Source organism: Suillus subalutaceus, assembly GCF_016647625.1.
Source record: "Suillus subalutaceus strain FC151 chromosome Unknown DFJ58scaffold_136, whole genome shotgun sequence".
NCBI lineage: Eukaryota > Fungi > Basidiomycota > Agaricomycetes > Boletales > Suillaceae > Suillus > Suillus subalutaceus.
Window position 1 is genome coordinate 47,418 of NW_024540385.1, and position 14,333 is coordinate 61,750.

Sequence of the window (14,333 nt, forward strand, 5' to 3'; positions counted from 1 at the left end):
GAAGATCGATACCGAACGGAGGGAATTCAGAACGATGGTAGGTCATCGTCATCATCCCCACTACCTTCGTCTGAGTCTTCATCTCCCGGTTCGTCGTCACTAATCTCTTCGTCACTTTCTTCTTCTGCATCGCTGCATCCTGAATAGCATTCTTCGTCACTGTTGCCTTCGCAGTCCATATCTGCCTCGTCGCTCTCACTTATGACGGTTGAGCCAGGAGAATTGAACCCAAGACAGTCTTTGGTTATGTTCCGCTGCATTGCCGGATGGCCAACACCGAGGTGAGTATACCTCATAAACATATCCCGATCGACAAACCTGACTCGGAGATTGAGAATCAATAGTTCATTAAAATAGATATTTGCGCTCACGTGCCAACACAATATACTTCCCAATCATCTAACTCCCCTTCAGGACGCGCGAACGATTTTCCATAGCGAAGGGAGCTAACACCGCGACCTGAAACAAAGGCTGGAATTAAATGCGCGCCTCGAATCACCTGTCCCGGATCGAGAAACCCGACAGCATCCGCGTCCGACTCCTCTACAAAGGCGACCCTTGGGAAGACGTGCATGTTTTGTGCCGGATTTATGGTTCCGCAAGGGAGCCAGCCATCTAACCCATAGAGCCTCTAGGTGCTGCTTAACAGGTTGCCCCCCGTGTTTATCCATGTTTCCATATGAAAGATACCTAACACACGCGCATACCAATACGGGTGGCCCTAGACACATGTTTTATTAGTATTACTGTAGCTAGTACCAGTCAGCTGTTTTTTGCTGTTCTCTGTGTGTGTGTTTAGGACATACTGGTCGATGAGGGGGTGGTTGAACATTGAACGTTTGAAGTCAAAAACAACAGCGGTTTTGCGCATATACTGTGATCTACCTTAGCCAATCTCATTATAGATATAGTATTCCTAATTTGGCAACTCCTCCCAAAAAAATGGTGGATCCCGTTATTCTTGCAAATTGGAATTTTATTTAACTTATTAATGCGGTTTTTGAGTGCACCATACGTACACCTTTAGGTTGGTTACAGTGCAAGAGACCGGGGGTCTGCCAAGTACGTCTACATCTATGTAAGTACATAACCGTAGATATCCTACTACCCACTAGTATAGCCAACATCTTCTGAGAAACAGGAAATAGGAAATAATAAGACTTAATCGCATCGTACGCGTGTTGTTATTACATTTTTATGGTCTTCAGCCAACTCGTGCCCTCTTTGCAGCTCCGCCATCTTCCTCTTCTTCCTCTTCTTCGTCTGCTTCACTGATTTCATCCGCATAACGCTTCAAGCCGCCAGCAGAAGTAGGAGGCTCGTCTTCGTCTTCCTCGAAATACTCGTCGTCGTCCTCGGCGTCCTCATCCTCATCAGCAAGAGCAGCTGAGGCTGACGTGCCATTCTGGAAGAATTGCATGGTTTTTCCATAGAGAAAGAAAATAATGTACACGTACCTCGCCAACCAGTAGCGCCGTCAAACTTGGTTTACTCTGTGCCAATAACTCAACTTTCTGCAAGAGGCGACGAACCAGGACTAAACATACCCTTGATGCGGCACCTCCTTCCTCTCCATCCTCCTCATCGTCTTCTTCAGCTCCAACTGGGTGGGGCGAGCCACCTTGCTCTTCTTCTTCGCCCTGTTGACAGAAAAGGAGGTAAACACAATTGTTGTACGAAGACAACAGCGAGTTTAGATGCACAAAATATAAGCACGAGTCTAGAATTATCGGAAAATATTTTGCAAACCTCAACTTCATATTCGTCACTCTCCTCGCCTTCGTCAACTTCCTCTGGCTCTTCTCCAGGGACCGTAGGCTTCAGTATGGGGTCAGGGGACATTTTCGAGGCTGTAAAAGTATGTGACGCAGAGCCTTAAGGGACTGTGTTCAATGTTGGTTGAATTTCAACCAGCTGTGAAGGAGGAAGCGAGAAAAGGATTAGCGCCGTAGTGACATTAGTAGCGAAATGATGATTCTCACCTCAGGGTAGGTAGCTGACGAACGTTTGGTCCTGTGCTCAACACGTCGCACGCTTAGAAAAGGTCGCCGTCCCAGGGGGATTGCTGTCTTTGGATGAGGCGGGAGGTCACTGAGTGGGGGGGTCGTTCACACCATGCTAAACTTATTATTAACCCTTTATTTCCTCTCTGAAACGTCCGTCTACTATAGGCAGGGTAAGTGAAGCACTGAACATCCGTTGTGTGGTTTATTCTAGTCTCCCAATGGTACATCAAATTTACGCACAATTATTTATGCTAATACCTTGAAAATTTAGGACATTGAGTGACGATTTATCTTGGTTCATTGCGTACTAGTAACCTACTTTCGAATAACTTGAGGACACTACCTGGTCAGTGGTCACTAGCTTAGAATTTGATCAATCTGGTCACTTGGTGTCACTTGGCTTTCAGATCATTGTGGAGAGCCGCTAATGCTGATCTTATCAGCGCCCGCCAAATTCGGAGTATGATCAAGTTATGATCAATCTTCAATCTCGTTATCTGGCAGCTGATATGAAATTGAATTTCTATGATTCGGCAGAGGCAGCAGAACATGGAAACTGATACAAAACAGCTGGGGAGTTTTTATACTTTGACCTGCAAACTTTCCTGTGTATAAGTGCGATCTGGACGCTTCATCTATATGTTGACTTTCGCGCCAACCGCCCGACGATGAAGGAGGCGCGCGGATAATGTTCTATGAATGCGGTAAGTGAACAAGATCAATCTACCGGCCTCTGACGTCAGACGCTTCGTCAGCAATCCGAGATCTGTTAGGAGACACTATCATACAGGGGCTTGAATGGGCTCTCAGTGATTTAAGACAACTGTCTTCCGCAAGACTAACCATCCCTTCAACGTTCAACACTCAGTCAATATGATTCTCAAGATAGTTCGATGGTGTATTTTGAGTGCGTCGTTATTCCACCGCACGTTGGGGACTAGCTCATCTTCATCGCAGCTCTCACTTTCATCCTTGCGATCGTGGTGCTCGGCATAAGTGGCCACCTCATCGCCATCCGACCTACACACTACTGGCGGTTTGCTGCGCTTGCAATCGCAGTCTCTTCCTTGACGATTCTTACATTCCCTGTTATGTGCGTGTTCTTTTCGATTGACCGAGCTAGCACTGATTTATGGTCGCAAAATTTAGTCTGATAGTTAATACTTTGCTGGTTCGTGATGAAAATATTTCATCAGAACGGATCATAGGCGAGGCTGGCTGGCTGGGTATGTACCTCCTAACCCTCAGATATCTTGATGATTATTTACGGCTTTGTTTGTTTCTCAAGCTATCATGTGGATTCTGTGGCTCGCAACTGGAGCCAATGCCACTCATGCGGCTCGAGCACACTTCTTTTCTGGTGGTTGTAGTTTCTGTAAGTGCCATATTTCTCGAACAGGGGCGCTTTCTTATCATTTTATCTTCACCTTAACTTCTCCAGTCTCTGGCTATTCCAATAAGATCTGCAATGAGTTCAGGGTCGTGGAGGCTTTCTCCTACATCATCTTCATCATTCGTGCGTCTTTTCCTTTTTCATTTTTTGTGTGTCTAAAGGGATATTTCCAGTGCTCAGCTACACGATCGGGCTAATGGTGTTTGAGTTCACTCGCGACGATCGGGATGGTCACACCCAAGCAGGAGGTGTTGAAGGCGGCCGTGGGAGTCAAACCGCACAGGTAACAAAAGCTCCTGCGACCTCAGGTTAGCAGCAGTGTTTTGCTACATCAGTTCATGCAACCGATGCTGCGCGTGATCAACGGCTGTCACAAGGTGAATCGCCGAATGTTAAGTCCTCCAAGCCTAATGTGTAGGAAATTGGATTGCAACGTAGTTTCCACTTACGTTCTGAAAACTATCACTGCCTAATTTTGTATGCGTAATTATTGTTCAATTGCACTTTTGCATCAAGTAGCCTGCTTCCTTGACCAGTCCGTCGCTGTAAAAGTCCACTTGAGTTACTGAGTATTGTTCCCGTTCTTCTCGAATTGCCGTGAGTGAGATATCTTAGATTTTGGAGATCCTCGTGACACCGCGACTAGATGTAGCACTATGCCGAAATCCTCAAGCTAACGGCTTTCGGTGGTGCTGATACCAATAAGGGCAGTACCAAACAGGTGTCAAGTTACGCGGGGCTATCTGCCGCATAAGCCACCAACCTCCACCAACTTCAGATTCGTTGGAAGTATTTCTTCTCAAGATTTCAAATTTGACCATCTGAAGTTCTCTCGTCTTGTCAGCCAAACCTGGAAATCCTAGTGTGAGATACTTGAGTTATCTGAATGAAGCTTTTACACCTCCGACTGCTCATCGCGGAGATGGCCAACGCTAACATTTTTCTGCTTCTAGCACGCATAACCGAGGGTTGCAGTGCGCCGCTGATCTGAAAGACAGCCTCGTGCTTGCCACGCCTGTCGATCAACGTATCTAGCACTTACTTGAAGGGACATGCTAATCTAGCCGAGTCGTACGATTCTGAGGGAATGCCGCAACGGGGCACAATTTGATTAGAAAGCAGTCTTTACTCATTCTGCCATGGCAGGACACTGCTTTCTGCCTCGCGTTGCATGTATTGCCAGGCTGACCTATCGTCTGTATAACAATATACGGGAAAATGGGACCTCTGCGAGTCTGCGATGGATCACGGTGACCCGACTTTCTCCATGGTCGAACTACCTGCGTTGCACGTTTCTAAATTCTGACGGATCGCTCCGTGATGACTCTTCTTATTGAACACGTTTATGCTATCCAGCCACAGGCATTCTTGTCTCGTCTTATACATTGATAGAACATCTACGACTATCATGGAAGCATACGCGCATTGCGTTCGCGTCTGTTTTTATACCGCCTAGTGTTTTTTTGAACCACCGAGCTTTATTAGGTGCGTGTCAAGTCTTTTCTATGCTGAGCACTGAGTGCTGATTGGACGAGTGGTTCCCCTTGCACGCACAGCACGTCACGGCGTGCTATAGCGACTGCTTTCGTATCACTGCGTTATCAGCTACGATTGAGCTATTGGTTGCGTGGGTCGGTATCTGTGCTGCGCGGTAACATACAACTCAGATCGCATTCTAGTGCTAGGTCCGAGGCGCTGAAATTGCAGTGACGCTTTTAGCAGTCTATCGCCGACGGCTTGCACGGCAGTTCATCAGTGTAATATTTTGACATGAGCATGATCTACGAGCCTAGAATGAGCCATGAGTTAGATGCCTCGCGATATTGCCCAGGAGTTCGATTGTTCAACGATATGTCCTGTGCCACACAGATCAGATCCTGCTCGTGCGGGGTAAGTTATCAACTAGCCCTATTTCATGCAAGTACTGATCACGTACATGTGAATGGCTTTAGATGGGTCTTGTGACCTGTGTAGCAAGAGCTGTGTGTTTCGCACAGCAACAACGGCACCACGACAGAATATGCCCGATGTGAATATGATACTAATTTGTAATATCACAGTTCGGTCTCATCCGTTGCACTTGAGCGAGTGAGCTGGAAGGGGAACAGGATTGCTGGCTATTGGCGTTCGCAAACATCCGTGATTCTGTTATCTCTAAGGTGATTATGGCGTCCGGTATCTATTTCTTGAGGTTCCCAGCCAGTTCGAATGGGCCTGGAGACGAGTGTGGTTCACTTCTATGGGTGGTCCTGTTCTGGCGTTGCACTTGCTCTGAGGCTTTATAATAATTCAGGAAAGGTTCTAGGAAGCAATACAATATATAACAAGAATAGATGGAAGAAACGGAGAAGGGGAGACAAAACGGAGAGATGTTTTTCGAGTTACGGCAGGCCTTCGAGCATTAATTGTGACAAAGCAAAACCAGACAACCAACTTGAACGAGCCCATCAACCAAGTGAACTAAACTAACTCCAGCTACCAAATCCTTTTTTCACTCAAAGTCAATCATATTCATTGACTCAGTCTTTCATTAATACTTTATAATCCTGCTTTTCTTATACTCTCACAAGTGCGGTTATTTGCGTTTCTTGGCCTAGGCAGCTTGCGGTTGAATCATACCGTGTCGCTGCACAGCTCTTAGCAGCAGCCTCGAGGCAGAAATCTGAACTCAGTTTGTTCATATCTGGCAGCTTTTCAACCGTAACCTTGATCAAGGTCCCGCAGTATTAACTGCCAGTAATCTCTGTCAAGTCAGTACCAAAATCATTGATTGTCAGTACCTGGACGGCATCGTTCACCGTTTAAAACGCATCTTTCATTTCCCCCGTGGTCTCCTCGTGGCCTTTCACGCCAACGCCGCGCGACGATTACCCATAATATCTCCCGCCCTAATTAATCGATTTCTCAATTGTCACAGAATCCAAATTCCTTTGTCGTCTGCTCTTCTCTCTTGCACCTTCACTCCCACATACTCCCCGTTCACCGGAAGTCACATACCCAACCCACAACCTCCCTTTCCGATTCATCTAGGACTTTAGAGAGACGGCTTGCTTATCCCTTTTCTCGTAAACCTCGCCAATTTTTATTCCCGCGGATGCCTGGTGTAGCCGCCACCTTTCATCAGCGCGGTGCTTCAAAGAAAAACTTCAAATCCGTCCTTGGCTTCGGGTCTTTCAACCGAAGCCGTTCTTCCGTTGACTCTTACCTTCCCCGTCAACCTACAAGTAGAGTCAGCATCGATACCACAAGAAGTTTTCAATACAAGCGCAAATCCCGCCAAGAACGTGCAAGTGCAACCGACGTCTCCTCTGATTCACTCTCAAGTTCCCCCCACGCACATCAGGAGCAGAGTCAGAACCATAAACACGACCCCAATAACTCCGTCCGCAGTATGAAGTCCATAGACGCCGCTCATACCCGTCCTGCTAGAAGACCACCGGTCAGGATTGATGCTCAGGAAGGTCCCTGGAGCGTCAGCGTCGCTGAGACTCCACATGATGCACACTCATATAGCATTTACATAAAGAGTGAGTCACACATTTTTCGCTCCACTCTTTCTCCACCATGTTGGTTTGACGAGTTTGTTTACTCCCTACGCATTTGGGTTTCCGTTTGGCTTCCGAGGTAGCCGGGTTGCCATTCTGTGCGCAATCAACAGCGCCATGTGATTGCCGTCCAGGGTTTTATGTCCTGAGGCCCCGTTAATTCCCGCAACATGTCTTTGACAAACGAACCTGCTAATGATATTCCTTCTTCCGCAGCTTCCACGCACAACCTCACCCTGACCCGCACTGCCACAGAGGTCGTCGAGTTGCACGTCAAGCTTGCAGACTCCGTCCCAGGCACCAGACTTCCGAAGTTGCCCATAGACTTGGCGGCCCAGCCCATCAAGCGGAATATCTTCCTCAACACGCTGTCCCGCCTTGCCTCACCAAGCAACAAAGTAGCGCGTACGGTATCTACACGCATCGCCAGCGCCAGTTCCATCACTCCCATCGTTTCACCCACGCACGAGATTGGCGACCCTTTTACAGAGCCGGGCACCACAGGTTCAGGGACCAACGTAGTCACGAGCCTTGCTGCATATCTTACCACCATCTCAAATGAGCCAACGTTCCGACAGGCCCGCGCATGGAAGCGTTTTGTACGTGTGCGCACCGATGACCTCGAGAGCGTGCGTGTAGAGCGCGCAATCAAGCGTGTACGCTCTGATCTGGCAGCGCATGGGAGCTCTAAAGTTACCACAAATGTCAGTTCGGCCAGCGTCAACGAAATCGAGGTAGATGGTATCAATGGTGCTGCGAGTGAAGTCAATCTGAACGATTTCGCTGTCGGTGACTTGAGAGAGGAGGGGATTAAAGAGGAAGAAGAAGACGCTGAGTCTACTCCTGTTGAGGTGGAGGGTCTAGCTCCTGTTGCGGATGAGGCTCCTCTTACTGAAGCGCCTGAGGACATCGTCGTTGTGGATGAAGCGGTTCCTGAACCCATAGAGGCAGAACTTACGGGTCCTAACGCAACCGATGAGGAAGAGACAGTTGTCTCTACTCCTGTTGCAGAGGTCCAAGCTTCCCGGATACTTCGCTCCCACTCTGCCGATCCCGATAAAGCCAGTCGTTTGTCGCGAGTATACACGTCCTCGACACTGCAGGATGGCACAAGTTCCCAGACGGGCGATGACTCTTCGATCAGCACCAACACTGGGCGGCGCAAGAAACGCACCAAGTCGGCTGACCCGAACAAGGGACCCAAGAAGCGCTCAAAGCGCAAAGTTGTCATTGATGACTTTGAGATGATGCGTGTCCTTGGAAAGGGGTGTGCAGGCAAGGTCTTACTTGTGAGACACAAGACGAGCTCGGATCTGTATGCCCTGAAGGCAATCACGAAGCGTCATGTGTTGGCGCACCAGGAGTTGCAGCATACGTTGACCGAACAAGCCGTGCTCAAACGGATGGCAGCAGAGTCGAAAGACCCATTCGTTGTTAAGCTGTGGTGGAGTTTTCATGATAAGGAGAATCTATTTTTAGTCATGGTATGCTTCTTCACACAAGTGCACAATACGCACGTTAATGGCGTTTTCTCCTAGGACTTCCATCCAGGCGGTGACCTTGCCACGCAGCTTGCGCGTTGGGGTAGGCTAGGTCGGGACCGTGCCCGATTTTACGCCGCGGAGATAGTCGAGGGTGTCGAGGGCCTACATGCAGCCGGCGTCATCTACCGCGATCTCAAACCTGAAAACATCCTTATTGGTGCAGACGGGCACATCGTACTGACAGACTTTGGCCTCTCAAAAGAGTTCCCACGCCGTGTAGCCGCAACGACCGCCCCTCCTACCCCCACACGGGGCGAGTTCTATTCAGCTCCGGGCATTGAGCCTGCGACGCCGCCCTGGATGAAGGTCGAGAAGAGCCAGGACCTTGTAATGGGATGGCATGGGCAGACTGTTGGCCCTATGGACACGACGACGACTTTTTGTGGCACAGCAGAGTATTTGGCTCCAGAGGTGATCCAGGGACTGCCATACAGTTACGAGGTTGACTGGTGGAGTTTTGGCACCATGCTTTATGAGATGTTGACGGGAATTGTAAGTGTCCTGGCTTTAAGCTCCAACGGTTGCTTAGATGCGTAACAGACGCCATTCTGGGCGAATAACCACTCCGACATGTATGTCAGAGTCCTGCAGGACGAGCTGCAATTCCCTGAGGACAGAGCGATTGACCAAGATACTAAGAGCTTGATTAGAGGGGTGGGTGATACTTTTTGTCTATGATCGCAAGTCATTTATAGTCGCCCCCACATAGCTCTTGCAACGAAATCCTGCACTTAGGATGTGCGAGCCGCGGATCAAGCGGCACCCGTACTTCTCCATGATGTGAGTTTATCACGTGGCCAACTTTCCTGATCACTGATCCCTGATTTCCTCCCCTTCAGTGACTGGTCGCACGTGTATTACAAGCGCTATATACGTGAGGCATATTTGCTACTGCAATAGCTAGATATGATGTGCTTACTTGGCGTTGTCCCTCTAGCCCCCTATATCCCACCTATTGACCCATCCAATGCCAGTGATACCCAGAACTTCGACGACACATTCCTGGATATGGAACCAGTGATTGACGACCCGAATGATCAGGAACAGACTGATACAGACCGTGACCAAACGGACGCTGAGCCTACAGATGGGGAAGGCGAGGATTCAAATACGACGCCCTCGCATTCCCGTAGCCCATCAGTGCACCCAATTGACGAGAGCGTCGATGTCTTTGACGGGTACTCGTTCAAGGGCCGGCATTCTGTTATCCTGGATGACGACGACGACGATGACGCATCTGGAGAATCTGAACGGGAAGAGACTGATGAGGAAGAGATACCAGAGATTCTTGCAAATACTGCGGAAACCCAGCTGCAACCGGAGGTCGAGGAGGCGTCACCTGTTCTTAATGAAGCGACTCCAGAACCAAAGACTCCTGAAGCGAGACCACAAGTTCTACCAGAGGAGCAGCCTGCCGAGATCATCGCTCAGCCGCAAGAGGACACTGCAACAGCAATTGAGGAACCTGCAACGCTAGTTGAGCCTATCGCACCCTTAGAGCCGACATCTTCTCCTCTCAAAGAATCACCATTGCCAACTACTCCCACGTCGCCACCTCAGGAGATTGTGCCTATTCCACCAGCCAAGGATGTCAAGCCAAAGGTCACGAAGCCAGCCGCCTCTCGGCCGAGCGCCCATCGTGGAACGCGAAATCGCCGAGAGAAATCTGGTGTCCCTGCGCTTGACCGCTTCCTTTCCGATGGCCCTGATGAGGAAGAATGTACGGAGAAGGAAGAGGATGAGGACTGGGACTTTATTGAAGCTGGAGATGGTGAGGACCGCAATGGCACCAAGGGCACAAGCTTGTTTGCTCGGGGTGTCGTCGACCGATACCGGTTGGCCGTATTCCGCAAAGCATCGACCCCTTCGCAACGGATGGGTGGACGCTCATTTTCTGGCATGTCCAAAGAGTCTGACGTTCGCGGTACCGACCCGGCAGAGTCACCTAGTCCATCAGAGAAGCACCGTCGCGGACGTACACCTGCGTTGAAGTTCCGAAAAGCGCCCAGACAGTTCCTCCGTGCAAAGTCTCCGCCATCATCATTTTCCGCCAAGTCAGGTTCTACTGCGAAAACCCTCACTCCTTCCACATCTGCCACGCTATCATCGGCATCAAGCGGTGGCCTTCTATCGCCTTCCGTTTCGGGCACGAGTTCAACAGCAATGTGCCCATCGCTCAAATCGAAAGAATCAGCGACTTCAGTCGGCGAAAGTCTATCGTCGGATCAGTCAAACGGTGATACGATACCAGAAACCCCCCTTTCACCTGAATCGACGAGGAGAGCCCCGGCCGCTCACACCGAGGAGCCCGAAAAGCTTAAGAACAAAAAGCTCAAGAAGTACAAAGAAGGAGCAGAAAAAATGCTGTCTCTCTTTGCTTCTCCTCGTCAATGATCATGATCCAGTTGACCGCAGGACCGGTCCCTCTTCTCCTCTGCTGCTACCGCATTTTCGCCAACTCAAAGTCAAACAATAATCTTGTATCCTTCATCTCAAGACTCATTATGCATCGCCTCACAATTACTTACTAGCACTTTCCTTTTTTCATTGTCCTTTTTATATCATTCATCGAGGATGGGTCGCGAACTAGAATCGCGACCGGTTTTTTGCTCCATTACATATGGACTGGGTGCTCGTTTTATGTTTCTTAATTGATTGCGTCCTTCTGTCGTTACTTGCATTACTGTTTTGCTCAGGATTTCAATCGTATTGCATCCCAATAATCGGTCGGTTTGCTACAAGTTTGCTATTGACATTTTTTCAAAGGCGTCATTTTCAATACCCTTGGACGCTTGTACACAATACCAACCTGAAGTGACAAATTACCCGTAATCGATCAACTTCTGCGAGACGTGTCACGATGTACATTTAGCCTGAATCTTTGATCAGACTCATAGACATCAAATGGGCGTATGGCCTTCGATTGGCCGTAGCAATTTTGTCGCCACCAGCAGGAATTCAAACGTTCACGGAGGTATATGAATTTTGAATTGCATGGCGTCTAGTGGTCAACAAACTGACAAATAGACATGGTACCACCATGGTGGCCTCTGTACCGTAATAAAGTTGCCGGAACACACAATGTCTGCATGTATCCAACCTTCCCATGAGAAACAAGCGGCCTGGACCCCGGTCATCATTCATCATCCTATTGTTAAGTATGAAGAATATCAGCAATTTATTGGGTAGCGAAATAACTTAAATTAGGTACCATGGGACTAATAGACTCCGTGTCGGAGTCGGCGACTGTTGACCCTGGGAGATACAAAGGCTAGAAACTTATAAGTTGGTGCTACCACAGAAGGTAGAAGAGACAGCTCACTCGGGGTTCTGCTCTCAAATAGGCTACGACGCCCCCAGGAAGGCTGCTTGGGAGTGGAATCTCCAGCAAGAGGCTTGCTAAATCTTGCCAATTGTGTCGGTCGTAAACTCCCCCCAACTTATATGGTATGAGGGCGGTCTTCGTGTCATCGGATGACCGTTGAAGCGTTAAACCAACTATGGACCGATCAGTAGCCCGAGAACAACTACTGGTGATGAGATCGAAGTCATCTAGAAGACTGCAGCAAACTAGCTTTACATGGTTTGGGAGAGAAATTAAGATACGCTTGTCGCGTTTACTAGCCTGAGAAGACGGCTGCACAACAGATGTCATGATGGTCGTGGAGAGACGGGCGAGTAGGCAGTGGCGCTAGCGAGTACTTAGCGTCGGCTGCGCGACCTGAACAAAGGTTTCATTTTCCGATGGCTCGTGGTATGCTGCAACCGAGGATGACTACAATGGACCCCCTACCGGGACCGGGGCCAGAGCCATAGACTAGACGCAGTCCTTTGTCGAGTCATCCACCTGGATCTTTTTCGTCTTCCCTCACCAAGTTGATTGGCAGTGTAGGCCTGCAATGCTTTCACTGCAACCTACCCAAATGTCTATTTTAGACAGACGGAGAAATAGAATACTACAAACGAACTTGATCGGAGACTGATCTATGTAACATGTGCATTTCCAGATCTCCCAAAACCCGCCCGGAGCAGCGGGGTAGTCTTCGTCCTTGGTGACATACCCCGTGAGGTTTTGGAGCATCACTTCAAGCGGAGAATCGCCAAGCTCGTTACGAAGTTAACGGAGAGAACTGTGTCCGTATTAGAAGAAACAAAGGAGTGATAGAGGTCGCGGTGGTGGGAGAGTAAATAAGGTAGCCATGAGCCAATGGTACTAGTAGGAGAATGTCTCCGCGGTGGAGGAGGAAGAGTTACGGTAGTACTGTTCAACTGAAGAGATCTGGCGCAAGTGCTTCATGCAGGAGGTGACATAAAACAGGAGCGCGCGCAATTGAACTACACGCATCAGAATGATATGACTCGGTCTGCCACTTTCAAGTCATCCTCGGTCGTAAGGCTAGCAGATTAGCATCAGTTTCAGATTCCTGACTCGGGCCCGAGTCCCCAGCTTGCATGCATTCTTCTGGCCTCCGGCACCATTAAAATTTTTCATTTGGTGGTGAATCCCAACGGTTTTGGTCAGTCTGTCGAGAATCTAGGTTGGCACGTACACACCTCGGGGATATATCTTATGTTTCTGAGATGACCCTTGCGGCATGAAGGGGATTCCTTTTTTCATGGACAGACTATCACATAAAAAAGGAGGTTTTGGCGCAACGACTGGGCCTAGTTAAGATGGACCCCCGAGAATCTATGCTCCCAAAAATGTTGCCAGCAGGTTTCGAACCAACTCCAAGAGAAACAGATTTTGACTCTGTTGCGGTAATAACTTGGCTAAGACCAGTTGGATGTATCTCCGAGGAAACCATCCATGAGTCAATGTCAAGGTGTGTTCCGATAGAAAAAAATCGTCGTTCGGCAAGTTTTGAACTTGCACAGTCCAAGGGAAACAGATTTTGACTCCGTTGCTAACTATTTGGCTAAGAACAGTTAGATGGATCTCGGAGGAAGCCATCCATGAGTGAATGTCAAGGTGTGTTCCGGGAAAAAAATTGTCGGAGGGAGGTTTCAAACCTACGCAGTCCAAGAGAAACAAAATTTGATTCTGTTACGGTAACCACTTGGGTAAGACCAGTTGGATGGAACTCCGAGGAAACCATCCATGAGTCAATGTCAAGGTGTTTTCAGAAAAAAAACCGTTATTCGGCAGGTTTTGAACCTGCACAGTCCAAGAGAAACAGATTTTGACTCCGTTGCGGTAACCACTTGGCTAAGGCCAGTTAGATGGACCTCGGAGGAACCCATCCATGAGTGAATGCCAAGGTGTGTTCCGGAAAAAAAATTGTCGGAGGGAGGTTTCAAACCTACGCAATCCAAGAGAAACAAATTTTGATTCTGTGGTGGTAACCACATGGGTGAGACCTGTTGAGATGAACATCTAACGAAACCATACATGAGTGAATGTCAGGATTGTTCCGATAGGGAAAAAACCCTTGTTGTCGATTCGACAGATTTTGATTCTGTTGTGGTGATCTGGCCAAGACCAGTTAAAATGGACCTCCAACGAAACCATGAGTGAATCTTGGTGCATTCCGATAGGGAAAAACCTTATGATCGGCAGGTTTCGAACCTGCACGGCACAGTCCAAGAGACAGATTTAAATTCTGTTGCAGTAGTTGTACTACTTCGGCCAGGACGCAGTTGAGAGGGCCCTCTGAGGAGACCATTCACGAGGGAATCGTCAAGGTGTGTTCAGAAAAAAAAATGCCGATCGGCAGGTTTGGAACCTACACAGTCCAAGGGAAACAGATTTTGATTCTGTTGTGACAACCACTTGACTAAGACAAGTTAATATGTCCCCCAACGAAACCATCCATGAGTGAGTGTCAAGGTGCGTTCCGATAGA

At 48.6% G+C, this 14,333-nt stretch overlaps 3 protein-coding genes across 3 annotated transcripts; 2 read left to right on the plus strand and 1 right to left on the minus strand.

Moving 5' to 3' along the window:
- Positions 1-992: 992 nt before the first annotated feature.
- DFJ58DRAFT_810785 (uncharacterized protein) lies at positions 993-1,972 on the minus strand. Its single transcript, XM_041391436.1, has 3 exons — positions 1,548-1,972; positions 1,458-1,493; positions 993-1,405 (listed from the first exon to the last, which is right to left on the minus strand). The coding sequence occupies exons 1-3, from the start codon at positions 1,758-1,760 to the stop codon at positions 1,205-1,207; spliced, it is 450 nt and encodes a 149-aa protein (XP_041238990.1). The 5' UTR covers positions 1,761-1,972; the 3' UTR covers positions 993-1,204.
- Positions 1,973-2,879: 907 nt separating this feature from the next.
- DFJ58DRAFT_732939 (uncharacterized protein) lies at positions 2,880-3,712 on the plus strand (the record flags this gene model as incomplete). The annotated part of the gene is made up of 6 exons (XM_041386224.1): positions 2,880-2,913; positions 2,964-3,099; positions 3,156-3,232; positions 3,295-3,381; positions 3,448-3,522; positions 3,573-3,712. 6 exons carry the CDS (start codon positions 2,880-2,882, stop codon positions 3,710-3,712), a joined length of 549 nt encoding a protein of 182 aa, XP_041238991.1.
- A 2,781-nt stretch (positions 3,713-6,493) lies between these two features.
- Positions 6,494-10,882, plus strand: DFJ58DRAFT_718396 (uncharacterized protein; the record flags this gene model as incomplete). The annotated part of the gene is made up of 7 exons (XM_041384470.1): positions 6,494-6,926; positions 7,161-8,428; positions 8,483-8,980; positions 9,029-9,142; positions 9,198-9,268; positions 9,328-9,362; positions 9,426-10,882. 7 exons carry the CDS (start codon positions 6,494-6,496, stop codon positions 10,880-10,882), a joined length of 3,876 nt encoding a protein of 1,291 aa, XP_041238992.1.
- Positions 10,883-14,333: the final 3,451 nt, after the last annotated feature.

What these genes read in the sequence shown, in the direction of transcription:
- DFJ58DRAFT_810785 (XM_041391436.1), bottom strand. Translation starts at nt 1,760, where the DNA reads ATGAAGTTGAGGTTTGCAAAATATTTTCCGATAATTCTAGACTCGTGC. An exon ending in AAGGAGGTGCCGCATCAAGG is followed by an intron (nt 1,494 to 1,547) that starts GTATGTTTAGTC and finishes TTATTGGCACAG; the next exon opens with AGTAAACCAAGTTTGACGGC. An exon ending in CGGCGCTACTGGTTGGCGAG is followed by an intron (nt 1,406 to 1,457) that starts GTACGTGTACAT and finishes CAATTCTTCCAG; the next exon opens with AATGGCACGTCAGCCTCAGC.